Genomic DNA, 23,510 nt, shown 5'->3' with positions numbered 1-23,510 from the left:
CCTTTCCCTACCAGTGACATTTACACAGTAATCAGTGCATTTTTATAGCACTGATCGCTATATAAATGCCAATGGTCCCAAAAATGTGTCAAAAGTGTCCGATCTGTCCGCTGCAATGTCGCAATCCTGATAAAAATTGCAGAACGCCGCCACCATTACTAGTTAAAAAATGAATAAATAAATAAAAATGCCATAAATCTTTTCCATAGTTTGCAGATGCTATAACTTTTGCGCAAAGCAATCAATATACGCTTACTGCGATTATTTTTTTTATTTTTTTTTTTTACCAAGAATATGTGGAAAAAAAATATATTGGCCCAAACTGATGGACAAATTTTGTTTTTTAAAAACATTTTTGGGGAGATTTATTATAGTAGCAAAAAGTAAAAAATATAGTTTTTTTTCAAAATTGTCGCTTTTTTTTGTTTATAGCACAAAAAATAAAAACAGAGGTGATCAAAAAGAAAGCTCTATTTGTAGGAAAAAGGGATGCAAATTTATGTTTGGGTACAGTATCACATGACCGCGCAATTAGTGCTCTGGTCAAGAAGGGGGTAAAACCTTCCAGGCTGAAGTGGTTAAAATGTAAAACAATTTATAACTTTTTTGAAAATGTGTCTTTCTGGATATTTTTGTTGTCCTGTCTCTCACTGTTAAAATAAACCTATCATTACAATTATAGACTGATCATTTCTTTGTCAGTGGGCAAACGAACAAAATCAGCAGGGGATCAAATACTTTTTCCCCTGACTGTATCTGGCCCCAGGGAAATAAGTTTGCTTTTACTTACACTTTAACTATTTGTTATACAGCACAATTTAAACATTTTACCATTTTTGAGACTATCAGCTCCTTTCACACATGCTGTCCGACCAGATCCGCCTGTCTGTTTTTCAGGTTGGACCTGATCGGACGCTCCATCCACCTCTATGGAATGATGAAGAATATCCTCCACTTTTTTTTTCTATTTTTTTTTTTTTTTTACCCATCAATACACCCAGCCTAGGACATTGTGAGCTGCTATGATTCAGTCCTGATAGCCGCGAGAAAAAGATAATTGTGTCTTTGTAGTAACAAGTTACAAAGTAGCAGTCACATATAGTAACACAAAGTTCAGACCCAGATGATAAACCCTGCACACAGTGCACAGCATTCCACAGTCCAAGGACAGCACGTCTATACAGAGTACAGGCAGGAGATGTCTCAGCCAATCACAGGGAGCAGGAGGGAAATCACCGTGCGCTGTATCCAATAAGCATTCAGCTTCATCTGACAGCAGAGAGGAAGAAGGAAGTGCTGTGTACACATAGCTGAGCAAGAAGAATAACTGATCATCACAGTGCAGGTAATACTGAGAGATCACTGAGCTCTATAGAGAGGGATGTGTCATGTATAGAGATCACTGAGCTCTATAGAGAGGGATGTGTCATGTATATAGATCACTGAGCTCTATAGAGAGGGGTGTGTCATGTATAGAGATCACTGAGATCTATAGAGAGGGGTGTGTCATGTATAGAGATCACTAAGCTCTATAGAGAGGGATGTGTCATGTATAGAGATCACTGAGCTCTATAGAGGAGGATGTGTTATGTGTATAGATCACTGAGATCTATAGAGAGGGATGTGTCATGTATAGAGATCACTGAGCTCTATAGAGAGGGATGTGTCATGTATAGAGATCACTGAGATCTATAGAGAGGATGTGTCATGTATAGAGATCACTGAGATCTATATAGAGGGGTGTGTCATGTGCAGAGATCACTGAGATCTATAGAGAGGGATGTGTCATGTATAGAGATCACTGAGATCTATAGAGAGGATGTGTCATGTATAGAGATCACTGAGCTCTATAGAGAGGGATGTGTCATGTATAGAGATCACTGAGCTCTATAGAGGGATGTGTCATGTATAGAGATCACAGAGCTCTATAGAGAGGGATGTGTCATGTATAGAGATCACTGAGCTCTATAGAGAGGGGTGTGTCATGTATAGAGATCACTAAGCTCTATAGAGAGGGATGTGTCATGTATAGAGATCACTGAGCTCTATAGAGGAGGATGTGTTATGTGTATAGATCACTGAGATCTATAGAGAGGGATGTGTCATGTATAGAGATCACTGAGCTCTATAGAGAGGGATGTGTCATGTATAGAGATCACTGAGATCTATAGAGAGGATGTGTCATGTATAGAGATCACTGAGATCTATATAGAGGGGTGTGTCATGTGCAGAGATCACTGAGATCTATAGAGAGGGATGTGTCATGTATAGAGATCACTGAGATCTATAGAGAGGATGTGTCATGTATAGAGATCACTGAGCTCTATAGAGAGGGATGTGTCATGTATAGAGATCACTGAGCTCTATAGAGGGATGTGTCATGTATAGAGATCACTGAGCTCTATAGAGAGGGATGTGTCATGTATAGAGATCACTGAGCTCTATAGAGGGATGTGTCATGTATAGAGATCACAGAGCTCTATAGAGAGGGATGTGTCATGTATAGAGATCACTGAGCTCTATAGAGAGTAATGTGTCATGTATAGAGATCACTGAGCTCTATAGAGGGGGATGTGTCATTTATAGAGATCACTGAGCTCTATAGAGAGTAATGTGTCATGTATAGAGATCACTGAGCTCTATAGAGGGGGATGTGTCATGTATAGAGATCACTGAGCTCTATAGAGGGGGATGTGTCATTTATAGAGATCACTGAGCTCTATAGAGAGGGATGTGTCATGTATAGAGATCACTGAGATCTATAGAGAGGGATGTGTTATGTATAGAGATCACTGAGCTCTATAGAGGAGGATGTGTCATGCACAGTGCCTTGAAAAAGTATTCATACCCCTTGACATTTTTCACATTTTGTCATGTTACAACTAAAAACATAAATGTATTTTATTGGGATTTTATGTGATAAACCAACACAAAGTGGCACATAATTGTGAAGTGGAAGGAAAATGATAAATGGTTTTCAACATTTTTTAGAAACAAATATGTGAAAAGTGTGGGGGGCATTTGTATTCAGCCCCCTTTACTCTGATACTCCTAACTAAAGTCTAGTGAAACCAATTACCTTCAGAAGTCACCTAATTAGTAAATAGGGTTCACCTGTGTGTAATTTAATCTCAGTATAAATACAGCTGTTCTGTGAAGCCCTCAGAGGTTTGTTAGAAAACCTTAGTGAACAAACAGCATCATAAAGGCCAAGGAACACACCAGACAGATCAGGGATAAAGTTGTGAAGAAGTTTAAAGCAGGGTTAGGTTATAAAAAAACATCCCAAGCTTTGAACATCTCACGGAGCACTGTTCAATCCATCATCTGAAAATGGAAAGAGTATGGCACAACTGCAAACCTACCAAGACATGGCTCAGGTAGAAGAATCTGTCCACAGGACAACTATTAGTCGTGTTCTCCACAAATCTGACCTTTATGGAAGAGTGGCAAGAAGAAAGTCATTGTTGAAAGAAAGCCATAAGACATCCCATTTTCAGTTTGCGAGAAGCCAGATGAGACCAAAATATAACATTTTGGCCTAAAAGCAAAATGCTATGTGTGGTGGAAATCTAACACTGCATATTACCCTGAACACACCATCCCCACTGTGAAACATGGTGGTGGCAGCATCATGCTGTGGGGATGCTTTTCTTCAGCAGGGACAGGGAAGCTGGTCAGAGTTGATGGGAAGATGGATGGAGCCAAATACAGGGCAATCAGAAGAAAACCTGTTAGAATCTGCAAAAGACTTGAGACTGGGGTGGAGATTCACCTTCCAGCAGGACAACGACCCGAAACATACAGCCAGAGCTACAATGGAATGGTTTAGATCAAAGCATATTCATGTGTTAGAATGGCCCAGTCAAAGTCCAGACCTAAATCCAAATGAGAATCTGTGGCAAGACTTGAAAATTGCTGTTCACAGACGCTCTCCATCCAATCTGACAGAGCTTGAGCTATTTTACAAAGAAGAATGGGCAAAAATGTCACTCTCTAGATGTGCAAAGCTGGTAGAGACATCCCCAAAAAGACTTGCAGCTGTAATTGCAGTGAAAGGAGGTTCTACAAAGTATTGACTCCGGGGGGCTGAATACAAATGTACCCCATACTTTTTTCAGATATTTATTTGTAAAGAATTTAGAAAACCATTTATTTTCCTTCCACTTCATAATTATGTGTCACTCTGTGTTGGGCTATCACATAAAATCGCAATAAAATACATTTATGTTTTTGTGTTGTAACATGACAAAATGTGGGAACTTTCAAGGGGTATGAATACTTTTTCAAGGCACTGTATACAGAGTACTGAGCTCTCTATATATGTCCATATAAACTGATGCCCATTGAAACTAACCAGGTGTAATTTTTCCAATAAGATAACAATCTGGTTACTATCGCCAGCAGCACAATTTCTGCTCTGGCTTGTATTTGCTCAGTTTCTGTAAGTGAGCTCTGGTCTCCGGCGTATAGAGCAGACGTGGAGCAGACGTGGTTAGGCTTTAAAGTAGAAAGGCAATTAAAAAAAAAAAAAAGTAGAGTAAGTAAGGATTATAACCCCAGAACGTTTTTTTTTTTTTTCCATCTGTGTCCCAATGGGGAGATTTCCCCTCACTTCCTGTCTCATAGTCAAAACCTGAAGTGAGAGGACATCCCTCCAACATAAGGTAATAGCTGTCTCCAGAACTAGTGTCCCCAATGGAAGATTTCTCTGTTACTGTTCTGGTGACAACCCAAAATTTGGGATTTTCTTTCACTTTTAATGATAATGTTGAACAGCACAAATAGAGAGGGTGGATCTCCCTACTGGGGACACAGGCAGCATTACAAACCTGACAGGGGTTCTAAACCTTCTCTAATCCATCTAAAGCAAATAAAACGTTTTGCCTTTAGTTACATTTTAACCCTTGTCAATGAAGCTTAGATTCCCAGGCCAATTTTAGCAGGGTCGGGTAAGCACTTATTTTATTGATTATAACAAGGATTTGTTTGCTTACCATTTTTCATCATACAGATTTCACCTGGTATATTGTAAAGCGCTGTGTAAACTGTTGGCGCTATATAAATCATGTATAATAATATAATAATAATAATATATTACAATACAACAAAATACTCGTGCACTGCCACTAGTGATAAAAAATTATATATTTTATCAAAAAGTGTTCAAAGCAGCCTAAGGCCTGGTTCACGCTGGTCCGACGTACGCTGCGACTTCGAGAGCACAAGTCACATGTCAAAATGAATGGTTCCCTATGAGAGCCGCCTTAACTGATCTGACTTGTGTCGGCCCGATTTTGAAAAGGGTTCCTGCACTGGTTTTGTCTGACTTGGGCACCATTCCAGCCCATTGATTTGAATGTAAGTCGCATCCAAGTGGGTTCATAGACTTAACTGACCCGACTTGTGGCATGCGACTTGTGTTGAGAATCTTGAAAGGGAACCCCATGCCAAAATAAAAAAAAAACAGCGTGGGGTCCCCTCCTCCCAAGACCATACCAGACCTACGGTATGGATTTTGAGAGGAAAACCCACGACAAAAAGAAAATAACACGGTGTGGGGTCCCCCTCATAATCCATACCAGACCCTTATTCGAGCACGCAGCCCGGCAGGTCAGGAATGGGGGGGAACGAGCGCCCCCCCCCCCCCCTTTCTAGACCATACCAGGCCACATGCCCTCAACATGGGTGGGTGGGTGATTTGGGGCAGGGGCCCCCTGCCCCAAAGCACCTTGTCCCCATGCTGATGGGGACAAGGGCCTCTTCCTGATAACCCTGTTATTGGTTGTGGGTGTCTGCGGGCAGGGGGCTTATCAGAATATGGAAGTCCCCTTTAATCTGGGGGCCCTCAGATCCCACCCCCCATGTGAATGAATACCCCTACCCATTCACCCCTAAAAAAAAAAAAAAGCAGCGTAAATAAAAACAAGAGACAGTTTTTGACAAGTCCTTTATTAAAAGTGAAGAATGTCCCTGTCATAGCTCCAGTGTGTCTTCTTCCTCTGGTGATGTGTTCTTCCTGCAGTCTTTTCCACCGCCTGGTGTCTTCTCTGCAGGCTCTTCGCCACCTGCTGTCCTCTCCCCCGTCTGCTGTCTTCTCCGCCTTCTGCTGTCTTTTCTGCCGTGCCGTCACAAGGGGCGGGGTCTCGCGGTGACATCACCAGATGGCCACGCCCCATGGCTATATAAGAACTAGCAGACATCTGAGATGACACAACTGTGGAAGCCATCGTTGGAGAAGGATGAGGTCGGAGGCAAGGAAATAGCAAGCGGAGGGGAAGACAGGAGGAAGAAGACAAGTTGGAGCTATGACAGGGACATTCTTCACTTTTAAAAAAGGATTTGTCAAAAATCATCTCTTGTTTTTATTTACACTGCTTTTTTTTTTTTTTTTTTTTTTTTTGGGTGAATGGGTAGGGGTACAATCGCTCGTCCCTCCCCTTTCCTGACCTGCCGGACTGCGTGCCTGGATAAGGGTCTGGTATGGATTCTGAGGGGGACCCCACGCTGTTTTTTTTTTTTTTTTTATTATTATTTTTTTGGTGTGGGGTTCCCCCCTCAAGATTCATACCAGACTCAAAGGGCCTGGTATGGTTGGATCAAAGTCAGATCCCGTTCGTTGAAGTCTGACATGAAGTCGTGGAGCAAAGTCGGAGCAGTGTGAACCCGGCCTAAAGGGGGAAAAAAAATCCCTCTGCTGCTATTACATACCAGTAATATAATAATCCCAATCAGCTGTCCTCCAATGTGACACCCAGTTGCTGCTGGCACCCTACATGTGTTCCCACATCGGCAACTATAAAATAAGAAATGGCGCTGTGCTGCTCCATAATCTATGCTAAAGAAGAGCTCAGGCGTGTTCGCAACCCGCACATGTAGAAGACTGCAAAACCATTCACAAAGCGCAGCGCGACTCACGCATGCACAGTAGGAAACCGACTGTGAATCAGGAAGGAATGGTAGTACCATTCATTTGTATTGTCACGTATTTCATTTTACTTGTACTGTTTTATTATTTGTTTGTTTGTGTTTATGTTTACTGCAAATCATGTGGTGAGCTTATGTATAAATTAAGGATGAGCTCAGGTGTGTTCGCAACCCGCACGTGTAGAGCCCACCAGGAAGTCGGGACTGCACAGCTCTAATCACAGGCAGAGAGACATTTTTTCCGATGAGTGGCTGCAGAGATCGGGAAATGTCTCACTGCCTGTGATTAGAGCTGTGCAGTCCCGACTTCCCGGTGGGCTCTACACGTGCGGGTTGTGAACACGCCTGAGCTCATCCTTAATCTATACATAAGCTCACCACATGATTTGCAGTAAACATAAAAACAAACAATACAAAAAATAAAAAACAGTACAAGTTTTGAAAAGAAAATGAAATATGTGACAATACAAATGAATGGTGCTAACATTCCTTCCTGATTCACAGTCGGTTTCCTACTGTGCATGCGCGAGTCGCGCTGCGCTTTGCGAATGGTTTTGCAGTCTTCTGGGACCTGTGTGTGTCCGAGAAGACTGCGGGGGGAAGGAGGAGGAGGGGATGAATTTCGTCATAGATTGCGGCGATCTTACCCAGAAGTGGGAGCCAGTACCTGTTTAAAACCAGGTACCCACTCCCCCCCCCCAAAAAAGTGCCAAATGTGGCAGTGGAGGTGGGGGGGGGGAGGAAGATGCAACCAAGTGGAGCTTCTTCTTTTGGGTGGAGCTTTGCTTTAAGGGAGATTTACTAAAGTTGGAGTGCAAAATCTAGTGCAGTTTCCAGGTTTTATTGCCAAAGCCTAAGTCTCGATTCACACAGGGGCAACACGACTTCAGCGCGACTTTGCAAGGCGACTTAAACGCGACTTCAGTACGACTTTAAGCAATTAACAACGCGACTTCAAGTTGCCTCCAGGACAGGCGACTTTGGCTGTGGCCAATCACAGAATAATCAGCTCTCTGGGAGGGAGGGAGGGGGGGGGGCCTGGGTAAACTAATTTATTTTCCTGTAAAGTCGCTTCAATATAGATGGAGATCCGACTTAGAGGCGACTTCCATTGAATTCTATGGGTACAGGCCGCCTAGAAGTCGGATTGAAGTAGTACAGGAACCTTTTCTCAAGTCGGAGCGACTTCAGTAGTATACAGTAAGACGCTCTCATTGACTATAATGCATTTCCCAAAGTCAAGCGACTTGGGGCGACTTGAGGGCTGACAAGTCGGATCCCAAGTCGTTGTAGTGTGAACCGACCCTTATGGCCCGTACACACGATCCGAATATCGTACGACCGATCGTACGACAGTTCTTGCTTAATAGTCGCAAGTTGAAATTGAATAGCTAAATAAAGTCACGAAAATTCTCGTACGACAGATCAAAAAATCGGAAGTGATGTCACGTGTTGTAATGTATTTGTATTGTATTTTCGAACAACAAAAATACTGACTAAACGAAAATCGTACGATCTGGAATCGTATGAGGAAAATTTTCGAGTATGTCCGATCGAATAATATCGGATGAACGGTCGTGATCAGCCTTAGAAAGTAGTGTACACACGATCCGAATATTGTACGATCCTCCCTCGGACGACTGTTTTCGTACGATATTCGGATCGTGTGTACGGGCCATTACTGAACAAGCTGAATTTAGAAGCTGATTGGTTACTAGTCACAGCTGCACCAAATTCAGCGTGCACCAGTCTAAGGCTCGGTTCACATAGGGGCGACTTGTCAGGCGACCTAGTCGCCTGACAAGTCGCCTCCCGTTCTGTGCTACGGAACCGTTCTAATAGGAGCGACGCAAGTCGCTCCGACTTAGAAAAAGGTTCCTGTACTACTTTGGGGGCGACTTGGGGCGACTTGCATAGACTTCTATACAGAAGTCGTTTTGCAAGTCGCCTCAGAAGTCGTTTGCAGGTCGCCTCGCTGAGGCGACCTGCAAGTCGTGCCGCCCCTGTGTGAACCGGCACTTAGGGCTCTTTCACACGGGCGGTCCACCCAGCAGACTCTGCTTTGCTCAGTGGGAGATCAATCCATTGATCCCCGCTGAGCCGGCGGATGACAGGTCCATCTCTGCTCACCATGTAGGGACGGACCTGTCAGAGCCTCGCTGTCCTCTATGGGAGATCGGATAAAAACGGATCCGCCTGTCCATTTTCATCCGATTCCATCCGATCCTTCAAACGGATGGAAAATAGAGTCACCATTCATCTAGATTGTACGCACCGGATTGGATCGGATAGCAGCGGGTGTCAGCAGACATGTCCCCACTGACACCCGCCGCTCCATAGAGATGAATGGAGTGTCCGATTCAGGTCCAACCTGAAAAACTGACAGGCGGACCTGATTGGAAAGCCCGTGTGAAGGGGGCCTTAGTAAATCTCCCCTGTACAATGCTCTTCATTGAGACAAGCACACACTATAAAGGGATATGCTTTGTTTATATTTCATGTCTGAGGTTTACAACCACTTTAAAGAGGAGTTCGGTCTGGGGGAAAAAAAAAAAAAATGAAAAGTCAGCAGCTACAAATACTGACTTTTAATATTAGGACATTTACCCAGCCGGGGAGCCTGCGATGTCGGCACCCCAGCTGATTTTTGGATCGGCTTTTGGAGACTTCTGCTGCCATCTTCACTAAGGGAAACCAGCAGAGGTTCCCTACTGTGCATGCACGAAGCACGCTGCACTTTCTAATTTGGGGAAGGAGGAGAGGGGCTGAACTTCTGTGGGATGTCGTCGCGGCTTCGTCTCCCAGAAGTGGGGGCAGGGGCCTGTCAAAAACAGATCCCTGTCCCCCCCTGAAAGGTGCCAAATGTGGCACTGGAGGGGGGAGCAAATAAGCAGAGGTTCCACTTTCGGGTGGAACTACACTTTAAAGGGGAACTGCGGTCTGCTCACATCATTTGTAATAAAAACATCTTTGCCATACTGAAGCTTTCCTACAACCACTTTGCATATTATTTTATATATACCGTGATTCTTTACTTGCCAAATATGCTGCCGAAATCTCCCTCCACTAAGTCTAGCTGCAATCATTTTAACTGTGGGCAGCTGAAGCTGCTGCCTGTTCACTTCCTGGATTTACACAGAGGCACACCTCCAGCTCTGTAGCTCTCATTGGCCCTCTTATGACTCACCCCCCCCCCCCCCCCTCTCCCTGGCAAACTCTCAGGAGAGTGAGAGAGTGAGCTGTGCATGATGTCATACGCCTAGGCTAATGACCAGACAAGAAACTGGAAGTGGGCTGTATAAGGTATTTACTGGCAGAAAAAAAAAATGTTTTACTATCCCAAGTTAAAACAACAAGGGCAAAAAATTTAATAGATGGAAAGTCGAAAAAACTGGAGTTCCGCTTTAAGGTTCATAGGCATCATAAAATACTGATATCCATGCAGGATCCTATTGCCAGAAACCTCCTTCAGAAAAAGAACACCTGGAATGGTCCAGAAAGTGCTTCCGTTTATGTGGGCTTATGCCAATAAAACATTCACATCGGTCAAATTCTTCTTCCCCATTCAAGTGAATGAGGCCGATCTGTAAGAGCCCCATAATCAAATGCAATGCACACAATTGTAGTGCATTAGTGTGGGGTTCAAGTGGTTGAAGCCGGCAGTGAGGAGGTTATACAACGCCTCCGCACCACCTGGAAGATGCTTCTTTTATTATTCTGTGCTGTCCTGAGTGCTGCATGTGATCCCCGGGCTCTCAGGTGCAGAATTCCGCCTCAGATAGACTGCAGGATTTACTATAAAGTGTTGCTTTAGAATAGTTAGAGAAGGTATTATTATGCAAAGTGCTCTTATCGCTGTACTAAAAAAAAACTTGTCATGAAGCATTTAAATACCATCCTGTTAAGTGAAAGTGCTTTTTCATTACTTATGTCTATTACAATTTGGCATGCTGTTTTTTTCCAAGCAAAAAAAAAAAAAAAACCAAAAATGCTGTGTATATATATATATATATATATATATATATATATATATATATATATATATATATATATATATATATATACACATACACACACACACACACATATATTATATATATATATATATATATATATATATATATATTTCTTGGCCCATCCTCCCGTCAGCACACCATGGGTTAACATCTCCTCTGGAGCCCCAATTACCACCTGTATAGCTGAATACAAGGCAGCTCCTCCATAACTAAGACGGTTCTTTTTTGGTCGGCTCCAGGACACCTGTTCATTGCAGTTGGTAAGTAAGTTGTTTTGCTGCATCCCCCTTGCTGAACTTACCCTCCATGTTCAGCCTCTCATGGAGTTGGAAGACCCTGAATGCTGAAGGTAAATCCTTTTTTCATAAACTGGGTGCCTTTTTGTGCCAAGGCTATGGACAAAATGATGCTTAAACTGCATTGATATTTTACAGGTGTTATAAGAGCTCTGCAATGCATTGCCTCCCCTTTGGTTTTTATTTTTTTCCTGTCTTTATATGCAGCACATGACACTGCTGTCCTGGCCCCCTTGCTGTGGTGTGTGTGTGTGTGTGTCCCCCCATACACACTATGCGACTTTTGTTGTCTGGTTTCCTTAGATTTGGCAGAGCCATGTAGTGCAGGGGCCTGCCTGATTGCTTACAAATCAAGACTCCTAAGGTTTGGTCTCTTATGTGGTTTTGGTGAATCTGAGGAAAGATATCCAGAGGAGATTGTATAGTGTGTGTGTCCAGCTTAACTGTGTCTGATGTGTCCAGCTTAAAGTGGAGTTCCACCCACTTTTACAACTCTTCAGCATCCCTCACTAAACAAATTGGATATTTTTAAATTTATTTATTTATTTTTTTTTTTTTCTCAGCACCTGCTGTATTCATTTTTCACTTCCTCCTCCCTGGCCGCGTCCCATCGCATCATTTCCTGTTTGCAATGCCTTCTGGGAAGGGTCAGCAACATCTTCTGACACTGCCATTGCTATGGAAACCTGACCTGAAACCTATTACACTGCTTGTGCTGCACTGAGCATGTGCGAGATCAGCAAGGATGAGATCCAAGAAGAAATACAGTCTGGCTTCAGATGCCCACACTTAAGATGGCCACGGCCTGCTGGAGGTTTATAAAATAACAAACTACTGCTATAAACAAAACAGACCTTAGTTTACAGACTAACTTTACTAGAATACATTAAGCTTGTGTATTATAGGGGTATTTTTATTTAAAAAGTATCATTTCGGCTGGAACACCACTTTAACTGTCTGCTGTGTCCAGCTTAACTGTGTCTGATGTCTGCCTTTGGAAATGCTGCCTGAAGCTCACCTGATGCTTCTAAAGTGAGTGGATGAAGGCAGATGGCTCTTAAAGAGACAGGGTACCATGTTTTTTTTTGGTGAGAGGTAATATGTTTTTCCATATATTTTGTGCAAAATGAGCTTTCCACACCTGTTAGTGGCACAGAAGATTAGCAAAGGTAGGAGGGGCGACATGGTTCTTAAGAGTGCCTAAGGAGATTAGGCAAATTAAGGGTTTCGCATTATTTTAGAAACAAACCCTGAACGCAAACGCTCCAAAAAAGACATAAGACCCGCCAACAATCATCTTTATCCTGACCAGGACAATGACACCTAACAGGTGGTCACATTCATTAAGATGGATGTAAACCCTCCATACACCCAGTGAAATGAGAGATGAACCAAATCTCCCTACATAAGTTTCTACATGTATATCTGCTGTCTTCACATTTTATACTGTTTAGAAAGTTCAGATCGTGTTAGGAAATGTTCTCTTCCTGTTTAACACAGAGTGTGGTGTTTGGGCTTACAGCCAAGATGGCGTAAATTGCTGATTGGAGGAAAGGCGCGCAAACACCTCCTCTCAACATGCTTTGTACAGGGCCAGCTCCCTGCTAATCTATTTATAGCAGCCTCCCCAGACAGAAATGTCAGGCTGCTTTTTTTTTTTTTTTTTCTAATGTGTCTAGGAATTTGTCAGGAGTTATCAGGCTGATAACAGAAGAATGTGTCAGGAAAGAGCTACAGGACACTGAAGATATGTGCCCAGCTCAAATTTCATGTATTAGGCTGTGTTTCCACTATTGCGTCCCCGAAGTCGTGCGAACATCTTTTTTTTTTTTTTTTTTTTTTCTTTTTTTTTTTTTTTTTCCCCCGCGACTTGAAGTAATGCCTGTGTATTCTTGAGGTCTATGGACCTCAAGTCGCATCTAAGTGGGACCTTAGTAGTGCAGGGACTACTTTGAACTTGCTGCGTCTTGAAGTCACACAGATATGAACGGTACTCATTGAAAATCATGGGGGTGCAACTTGTCATGCGACTTTTCAGTCCCAAATCACATGAAAAGTCGCACTAGTGGAAACCTAGCCTTAGGAGCACATCCACTTAAGCATGTGGTCTATACACTCTGAAGGAGTTGTTTTCCGCTTACCCTGTGAAGGGACAGGATCCAGGAAACAGGCACAAATGCGTTTGTCAGCATGATAGAGAATGCCTCACCTAGCTCACGATGCATTTTGGGTCTGCATGCAGTCTGCAGTGGCAGAGAAATGAAATTGCACAGGTTGCACACAAGGATGTGGTTGCGCCAAATTCTAACCCCTATTAAGGCAGCTATTGCGGAAAGGATACAACTATCCACACCACAAGCAACACCCATAATGATGGAGCGTAAAGTGCTCATTGATGAAGGATGACAGATACCTTGTCAGAAGACCTATTTACGGTAACAGGTTCTCCTAAACTTTATCCATATATATGGCTGCTGTATGTTGGTGTACTGCACTTCAAGGCGCGAATGCTGCCCTCTAGTGTCTGGTGCAGCAAGTGTCTTTGCCTTTTTATAACTTGGTTGCCTTCAGAGATCCTATGGATGAGAAAGTGGACTTGTTCACACCGAATACAGTCCAGTGCGTCTTTATTCTGCATCAGGAACGCATGGACATGGAGTGTTTAACTCCAAGTTACATAGTTCACACCAGTACAGCGCATTCTAGTACATTCAACAAAAGTAGAATGTTGCATTGTTTCTGTATGGAACACATCTAGAAGTGGCAAAACGCATTGAGAATGCATCAAAACACTTATGCAGAAACACATCTGGAACAGAAATTGTAGTGATCTGGCCATCAGGCTTGCACAGAATCTATACAGTGACAGATTTTGCCTGCCAACCAGCAATACATTAACTTTAGATATGGCATTACATTCAACACTGGAAGCTACAAGATTTGGCACAGTTTCTGGAAAAATTGGAACCTGGCAACTGACTTTTGGTTGATGCTTTTGATAGACCTAGTACAAGCACTGGCGCACCCAGTCGCTGCTATGAGAGCATTGTGGTCACACCACTTGAAGGCAGGTGGAACGTCTACACAAGCCTTTACAATTTCCTATAATGGGGGGGTTATTTGGCCAAACGCTGAACAATGCAATTAAGCGATTGACAGGAGGAAAAGAGTCTGGCCACAGACTAGTAAGAGGAACCTGCCATCCTTCACTCAAGTCTACTAAGCTTCAGAGGGTGCAGGAGGACAAATCTTATAGGACAGACTACAGATTAATAGATCACAGTGGAGGTGTCTTAAAATTACTTTTAAAATTAAATCAAGTCCAGAGCAAGCTACTAAGATGGCTGGAAGGTCTTTCTGAAGGTGCGTCCAACCAGTCTCTTCGATTTGGCCTTCCGGAGGGTTGGACGACAGTCAAAGACCAGTGGGTCCAGAAGACAGGTGGGCGTACGATGGGAAATTCCAAAGCTGACCACTGAATCCATTTAATCTATGTCCAACAGATGTCAGAGAAGGTGTTGACAAGACTTTTATACTGCTACAAAGCCATCATGCCAATGATGCCGAAAACATGGAATCATCTGGGGGCCTTTCTCCCCAGGTTTTCTAGTACCTTTGGGCCCGTTTTAGTTTGAAGTAATCAAATGTGTTCATATACGCCAATCGGTTCAAGATGGTTCATGCAGACATTCACAGTGACAGTTCAGCTGAAGGACCAGTTTGGTATCAATCAACCGGCTGACTCATATTTCCATGTACTGATCAATGCCGAGTGCCAGAGGCATGTAAGATTTTCAGTGGCCAGATGTCACTTCCAGTCCAGGTGCTTTTACGGAATTGGCAAAGTCCCAGGAATCTTTTTGAAAGATCTTGTTGGCAGTGGTGGTACCTTGGGCCAGGTGACCCATGAGGGCGTTTCAATTTTGCCTTCTTTAGCCTATGAGCTGGGCTATCTATGGATCAGAAAATCTTTGTGCCTATACAAATTCGGCAAGAACTGGAATTTTGGACATTGCCACTGTTCCCCACTTTTTTTTTTTTTTTTTAATTTGGAGGCATGCCTCTTAGCCCAGGAGGAGATAGGATGATTCTTAAGCCAGTCTGTCTCTGGGGCTGGGGAGTCCAAGATCTGAAGAAACAAGTGCAAGACTATTGGAGAGCGGTGTAGCACAGACTCCCCAAGTATCTTGAAAGGAAGCTTTTTCTAGCCTTGCAAGCCTTTCAGGATCTTTTGAGGGGCCCTAGTAAGGTTGACAACAGGACAGTAGTAACCTACATTGCCTGACAAGGGGACACCAACTCTTTTCTTGTTCTTGCAAAGAAACTTTTTGTGGGCAGAAAACCACTTGGTCAGTTAAAATTGGTCTTCTTGCCAGGGAACAAAATCAATTATTCGGTTATGTAAATTTTGGCCCTATGGGGCATTCCAGCAGTAGTTCTCAGGGAGACTTCACTGAACATGTAGCTTCTGATAGTTGCAACAAGATACCAATGCGAAGACTGTCATGCAGGGTGCCATGGAATTTTTTTTTTTTTGTTTAATTTTTGTCTCTGATCAAGTGAATTCTTCTATGGCAAGGTCAGTAACGGCACTCCAATCAAACTGGACTACTTTTAATAGCCTGGCTTTGGAATAGGCTACACTAGAGGTGCAGGGATTCTCATCTGATGTTCAGATCTTGGTGACCAGAAGATCATCCATGAACACTACATAGAAGGGGATATGAAAGAAGTTTGTTTTTTGTTTGCTCAGCAAAGCTTTCTCTCCTGTGTTCCTTGCCTCTATCCAAAATCCTTGACATTTTACAGTCGGCGCTAGAGAGCTAGAGGTTGGTCTGGCATACAACGCCATTTAAGGGAATATTATATATATATATATATATATTCCACGTCTATCCCCAAAGTTCAATTTTAAAGTGGTGTCCAGTTTCCAAGGAAAACTGGGAAGTAGGGAAACTTGGTCAAAGGAGGAAAGTTTAAAAAAAAAAAAAAAAAAATCCTTTCATTTAGCCATCAGGCCCTTAAAAGTCATCCACTCTTGGGTTGCCAGGATGATTAAACTGGCATGCAGGAAGTACGCTTTTCTGCTCTAAAATATTGCAAGCCTGTTTGACTAGAGGAGTGGCAGCCTTTGAGGCAATTGTGCCAGGATTGCTTGGAGGATATAGGTAAGGGCTAGCTTGAAGGTCGGTTGTGGCCTTCATTCAACCTTACAAACTAAATGTGTGACCAGCATGTTTGGGACCAGAGAGATCAGTTACTTCTGGTTTTAGCATCTTTTTTCTTTAGATGTGTGTGTCTCTAGTGTTCTCTCCCAACCTATATTAAGTTTTGGTATATCCCGTTGTATGCTGATGGGAGGATGGGCCAAGAAAACGGAAATTTTTTATCAAATACTTACCGTAATTTTATTTTCCTGGCCCATCCTCACATCAGCACAGGACTCCCTCCCTAGTGGCCTGTCGCAGGCTAAGTTATCAAACTGTCATAGTTAGGGAGGAGCTGCCTTTTATTTAGCTATACAGGTGGTAATTGTGGCTCCAGAGGAGATGTTAACCCATGGTGTGCTGACGTGAGGATGGGCCAAGAAAGGAAAATTATGGTAAGTATTTGATAACAATTTTCCGTTATATATTTATAGTGTGTGTGTGTGTGTGTGTGTGTGTGTGTGTGTGTGTGTATATATGTGTATCTCTATCTTTCTGTCATCACGAAATGGTGGGCCGAATCTGGACCCAGTAGCAGCCCTATGCCCAGATGGTTGCCTCAGTGTTCTCTCACCTGCCCGCTGCTGCCGCTAACATCCTTGATTTACATGGGAGGAGCGGCAGGTCTCTCCTTTACATCATCGCATCACTCCCCCTTCCTCCCCCTCCACACACTGCCCTACCTTATTCACACAAGCCTGGAAGCACTGCAGGTGCAGACAAAGGGTGGGACTTTTCAAGTTACAAAGCAGGTGATTGGTTGCTGGGACCGCCCCACCGTCTAGCAATCACCCGCCTTTAAATTAAAGTCCCGCCCTTTGTCTGGATCTGCCATGCGTGCTTCCTGGCTTGTGTGACTAAGGTAGGGCAGTGTGGGGAGGGGCATCACCAATATGAGACTTGTACCTCCGCTGGAAGAAAATTTTGCTGACCGGACCGCCGTGAATTTTTTATAATTAATATAAATATATATTTTTCACGGGTGGTTTTTTTTTTTTTTTTTTTTCCCCTCCCCGTCTTTCAGGACAGCCACATTGAGAGACCTTGGCTCCTCCTCTTTCTTGGAAACACTGCGCCAGCCCCCATAAATTTACACCTCCCCCTGCCAGACTCAGTTATCTGTGTTTCCCCCGGTGGGGAGACACTGCGCTAGGAACCAGGCCTAGGAAGTCAGGGGACTGGGGGCTATATTTTTAGGAAGTCCCTAACTAAGAGACAGGGGTCTCTGGGGCAGCGGCAGGCTACTTACTGGCCGTATCTCGTCCGCCTCCCCCACTTCGCCGAGTGCTGGTAGAAGTCTGGGGGCCCTCTTTCTCAGCCAGAGGGCTGTTTGCAGGGGGACAAAAAACCCTATCTCTCCATGACCAGATGTATAGGGGCTTAAAGGAACAGAAAAAGGTATTTCCTGTTCATGAGGTCCTAATAGATACGGTCAAAAAAGAATGGCAGGATCCTGAACGGAAGCCCTTCTTTTCTGGGTCTCTTAAAAGAAGATTCCCTTTTTCGGACGATCCTGCCTCAATCTGGAACAAGAACCCCAGATTGGACGGAGCATTTTCGCAAGTGTGCAGACACACAGATCTGGTCTTTAAGGATCTGGGATCTCTGACAGATACCATGGACAAGAGAATTGATTCCCTGTTAAAAAAGACCTGGGAATCAACTCTAGGTAATCTGAATCCAGAGATGGCAGTCACAGCATACCACGTTTGTGGCCCGAAACCTCGAGCACTGGCTGACACAAATCCAGGCTCATATTGAGGCAGGTACAGCAAAGGAGACTATTTTTTTTCGTCCTTTCCAACAATCCTAAGAGGCGTAGCTTATATAGCAGATGCTTCGGCTGAGTCAGTGCGCATGTCTGCCAGGACTGCGGCACTTGCCAACTCAGCCAGAAGAGCTCTCTGGCTCAAAACATGGCCAGGCGACAATGCCTCAAAAATTAAACTTTGTGGCATACCGGTGATCTGCTTTTCGGCCCAGGTCTTGAGACAGTGCTAGACCGTACCGCTGATAAAAAGAAGGCGCTCCGAGTGAAATGTAAAACCCCGAATCAACCCAAGAGGGGGTTTTGTCCACAAAAAAGACCTCCCAAGACTCAGGAGAAAAAGCCTTGAAGCCAAAGGGGTAAGGGCAAGGGAGGGGCTATTTATTTTTTATTTTTAGGTGTTGCCTTTTTTTCTTTCTTCAATGTTGATTTAGAGGTCCCTGTGTGATCCTCTTATAAATATGTTGATCGCCATTCTGTATCTGCAGTTTGTCTAAACTTTAAAGTGGTTGTAAACCTTCCCTAGAGAGATATATCTATGTTACTTGTCCGCTCTGTGTAAGGGTTTTGCAAAGAGTAGCCCCGATCCTTCTCTTTTGGGGTCCCCCATCGGCACTCCTGCCTCCTCTTTATTGGGTGCCCCCACGGAAAGCTGCTTTCCCCTCGGGGCAGCCGTGCCGGCTCGCTCCCAAGTCCCGCTGCTGCCTCCGTTGACACAGACCGCCCCACTGGCATCACAGGATTTGATTGACAGCAGCGGGAGCCAATGGCAGCAAGGCATCCCTTCAAAATGTAAGTCGGCAGCAAGAGAGCAATGTCTCGCTCATCCAGCCAGTGAGGAAGCAACACATGTAAGCAAGTTCCGTAAAGTGAAAAAACCCTGACAGCTCAGGAGGAGCCGCTGTACTAACTTGGCGATGTTAGTACAGCTATCTCCCCTGCTGAGCTGTGTTGTGTTCTGACAGGGAGGACAGCCCCCTCCGCCAGAACACTCCGGTCAGCACTCTGATCAGCAGATCTTTTTTCGGTCATGCCCCTTCCACAGAAAGGAGCGGCTTCAGTACACACGAGCCGAATGTTGGCCGGTTTCTATTGCACCAGCCGATGCCACCCAACATTTGGCCCGTGTGTACTAGGCTTAAGTGTTGTACATTTTGTCCTCCAAAGCGATTCTGCCATTAGTGAATCCTTGCACGCTAATCTATAGCAAGTGTGACATTAGCTGAGTAGTTTGTGAATTCGTTCCTAATGGCGCGTACACACGAGCGGACTTTTCAATGGAGTTCAGACGGACTTGCCTACACGCGGTCACACCAAAGTCCAATAGTTTCGAACGTGATGTACGACCGGACTAGAATAAGGAAGTTCATAGCCAGTAGCTGCCGTTGCGTCTTTATTTTTACTTTTTATATGTATGGTGAAGGTTAATTTTTAGCATACACAAAACCACGCAGCCTCTCTTCCCATCACTCTTACCTGTGTCTGCATGCACCTGAATGTTGCTTGTGGTTGGATGTGCTATGGGGCAGGTGACAAAGTTAAAGAAACTGAGTGGCCATGTTGGGGTATTGTCACCTGTCTACAATAATGCCTGCCATGGCAGTGATTTAGGAAAGCTCACCAGGTGTGTGGGTTTTTTTTTTTTCCATCAATGCAAAGTTCCAAAAAAAAGTTGACCATTGCTTCAACACTTCCAATGCACCTTTTTAAGAGATGCAAAATGAAAAGATATAGAACACCTCTAAATGAAAAGGCCTTCTGAAATTATTTTTCTCCCTCTTTTTTTAATAGTGACACGATGGCTCTAGCTGGTGTTCAGGTGTTGGAGTTGGCAGGACTGGCCCCTGCACCCTTCTGTGGAATGATCCTCGCTGACTTTGGGGCTACAGTGATCCGGGTGGATAAGGCCAAAAGCTCTGTTGCAAGCGGCACTCTGGCACGTGGCAAAAGGTCTATAGCATTGGATCTCAAGAGCCTAGGAGGAGTCAGTGTGCTGAAGAAGTTGTGCAAACGTTCAGATGTCCTTATTGAACCATTCCGCCATGGTAAGTGATCATAAAATAAAGTATAATTGGGTTAAACAGCATCTCAGAGGTCTCCACATCCGGCCTGCTACAAGATTTTACTTAGCCCTCAGCCAACTTGTTCATTGTATGCATCATGTATTTCCATGGTGCAGGTGGGCCAGCCACCATTACCATAACAACCAAATATACTGATTGGCCAGGACACGAAGCATCATTTGCTGCTATAGTGGGGGCTGACCACACCATAGAAACACATTATGCAGATCCTGGGCAGCAACATCCGAGGACACCAAAGCATTCAAAGGAGGGCCTGCAGTGTGCCATGCCTCTGTGGTAGAATCGTAAGATCTTAGGACTCTGATGTGAAAGGGTGGGATGGTCTGATAGGTAGAGGGTAGACCTCTGATGTAAAATGGGGCTCTGATGTAATGGGGGGGGCTTCTGATGTGAAATAGGACTCTAATTTGATGGGAGGCTTTGAGTATTTAAGGTAATGTACAACTGCATTCAAAGTAAGAGGAGAGAAGTGGAAGACGGTGTGTAACCCTACTTATACTGCACCAACAAGCACTGACTGAAGGGGAAAATTCTGATTTTCTGCAAAATATATTCATCTGAGTAAAAAATTTCATAACTCGCCTAATTATAAGGGGCATGGAAATCCCAGTAAGCATCTTCCTTTTACAGGGTAGTTAGAATAGAATTTCGAAGTCACCTCTGTCTTTACCTCCCTACAAACCGTACAGTTGCATTGTACACCGCCAACCTCACTCAGGCCCTTTGTGCTTACTTTCAGGCAAAAGCCCCAGAGGTAAAAAGGGCGCAGAGCAAGGCATGCGTCTCTTGCGGTCACCGGTTTTTCCCTGAGTGAAAAAAAGCCACTATGCCAAAAACGCATAAAATGGTGTCTAAGGAGTCAAAAGGCTTCCTTTAACCACTTAAGGACCGCCTAACGCCGATTTACGTCGGCAAGGCGGCACGGGCAGGCAAAATCACGTACATGTACGTGATTTGCCTCTCGCGGGTGGGGGGTCCGATCGGACCCCCCCCCGGTGCCCGAAGCGGTCCCGTTCTGTTCCCCGGCGATCCGAGATGAGGGGGAGGCCATCCGTTCGTGGCCCCCCCCTCGCGATCGCCGCCGGCCAATGGGAACACTCCTTTGCTGCTGTATGCTAAACAGCAGCAAAGGAAATGATGTCATCTCCCCTCGGCTCGGTATTTTCCGTTCCAGCGCCGAGGGGAGAAGACATCAATGTGAGTGCACAACACACACACACACAGTAGAACATGCCAGGCATACAAAACACCCCGATCCCCCCCCCCGATCGCCCCCCGATCCCCCCCCAATCACCCCCCCCCCCCCTGTCACAAACTGACACCAGCAGGTTTTTTTTTTTTTTTTTTTTTTTTTTTTTTCTGATTACTGCATAGTGTCAGTTTGTGACAGTTACAGTGTTGGGACAGTGAGTATCACCCCCCTTTAGGTCTAGGGTACCCCCCTAACCCCCCCTAATAAAGTTTTAACCCCTTGATCACCCCCTGTCACCAGTGTTGCTAAGCGATCATTTTTCTGATCGCTGTATTAGTGTCGCTGGTGACGCTAGTTAGTGAGGTAAATATTTAGGTTCGCCGTCAGCGTTTTATAGTGACAGGGACCCCCATATACTACCTAATAAATGTTTTAACCCCTTGATTGCCCCCTAGTTAACCCTTTCACCACTGATCACCGTATAACCGTTACGGGTGACGCAGGTTAGTTCGTTTATTTTTTATAGTGTCAGGGCACCCGCCGTTTATTACCTAATAAAGGTTTAGCCCCCTGATCGCCCGGCGGTGATATGCGTCGCCCCAGGCAGCGTCAGATTAGCGCCAGTACCGCTAACACCCACGCACGCAGCATGCGCCTCCCTTAGTGGTATAGTATCTGATCGGATCAATATCTGATCTGATCAGATCTATACTAGCGTCCCCAGCAGTTTAGGGTTCCCAAAAACACAGTGTTAGCGGGATCAGCCCAGATACCCGCTAGCACCTGCGTTTTGCCCCTCCGCCCAGCCCACCCAAGTGCAGTATCGATCGATCACTGTCACTTACAAAACACTAAACGCATAACTGCAGCGTTCACAGAGTCAGGCCTGATCCCTGCGATCGCTAACAGTTTTTTTGGTAGCATTTTGGTGAACTGGCAAGCAAGCACCAGGCAGCGTCAGGTTAGCGCCAGTACCGCTAACACCCACGCACGCACCGTACACCTCCCTTAGTGGTATAGTATCTGATCGGATCAATATCTGATCCGATCAGATCTATACTAGCGTCCCCAGCAGTTTAGGGTTCCCAAAAACGCAGTGTTAGCGGGATCAGCCCAGATACCTGCTAGCACCTGCGTTGTGCCCCTCCGCCCGGCCCAGCCCATCCCACCCAAGTGCAGTATCGATCGATCACTGACACTTACAAGGCACTAAACGCATAACTGCAGCGTTCGCAGAGTCAGGCCTGATCCCTGCGATCGCTAACAGTTTTTTTGGTAGCATTTTGGTGAACTAGCAAGCACCGGCCCCAGGCAGCGTCAGGTTAGCGCCAGTACCACTAACACCCACGCACGCAGCATACGCCTCCTTTAGTGGTATAGTATCTGAACGGATCAATATCTGATCCGATCAGATCAGATCTATACTAGCGTCCCCAGCAGTTTAGGGTTCCCAAAAACGCAGTGTTAGCGGGATCAACCCAGATACCTGCTAGCACCTGCGTTTTGCCCCTCCGCCCGGCCCAGTCCAGCCCACCCAAGTGCAGTATCGATCGATCACTGTCACTTACAAAACACTAAACGCATAACTGCAGCGTTTGCAGAGTCAGGCCTGATCCCTGCGATCGCTAACAGTTTTTTTGGAAGCTTTTTATTGAACTGGCAAGCACCAGCGGCCTAGTACACCCCGGTCGTAGTCAAACCAGCACTGCAGTAACACTTGGTGACGTGGCGAGTCCCATAAGTGCAGTTCAAGCTGGTGAGGTGACAAGCACAAGTAGTGTCCCGCTGCCACCAAAAAGACAAACACAGGCCCGTCGTGCCCATAGTGCCCTTCCTGCTGCATTCGCCAATCCTAATTGGGAACCCACCACTTCTGCAGCGCCCGTACTTCCCCCATTCACATCCCCCAACGAAATGCAGTCGGCTGCATGAGAGGCATTTTTATGTGCTCCCGAGTACCCCTACCCAACGAACCCCCCCCAAAAAGATGTTGTGTCTGCAGCAAACGCGGATATAGGCG

The 23,510-nt window shown here is 44.9% G+C and overlaps 1 protein-coding gene across 1 annotated transcript in view; it reads left to right on the top strand.

Annotated features, from left to right (window-relative positions):
* The first annotated feature begins 1,207 nt into the window (after positions 1-1,207).
* Positions 1,208-23,510, top strand: part of AMACR (alpha-methylacyl-CoA racemase) — a 102,914-nt gene continuing 80,611 nt past the window's right edge. The window contains exons 1-2 of the mRNA XM_073620870.1: positions 1,208-1,345; positions 20,006-20,259. Of these exons, the coding sequence (XP_073476971.1) occupies positions 20,013-20,259 (247 nt within the window). The 5' untranslated portion in view covers positions 1,208-1,345; positions 20,006-20,012. The remainder of the gene's footprint in view (positions 1,346-20,005; positions 20,260-23,510) is intronic.

The sequence above is a fragment of the Aquarana catesbeiana genome, linkage group LG01, assembly GCF_042186555.1.
Source record: "Aquarana catesbeiana isolate 2022-GZ linkage group LG01, ASM4218655v1, whole genome shotgun sequence".
In the NCBI taxonomy this organism is placed as follows: domain Eukaryota; kingdom Metazoa; phylum Chordata; class Amphibia; order Anura; family Ranidae; genus Aquarana; species Aquarana catesbeiana.
This window is presented reverse-complemented; position numbering and strand designations above follow the sequence as displayed.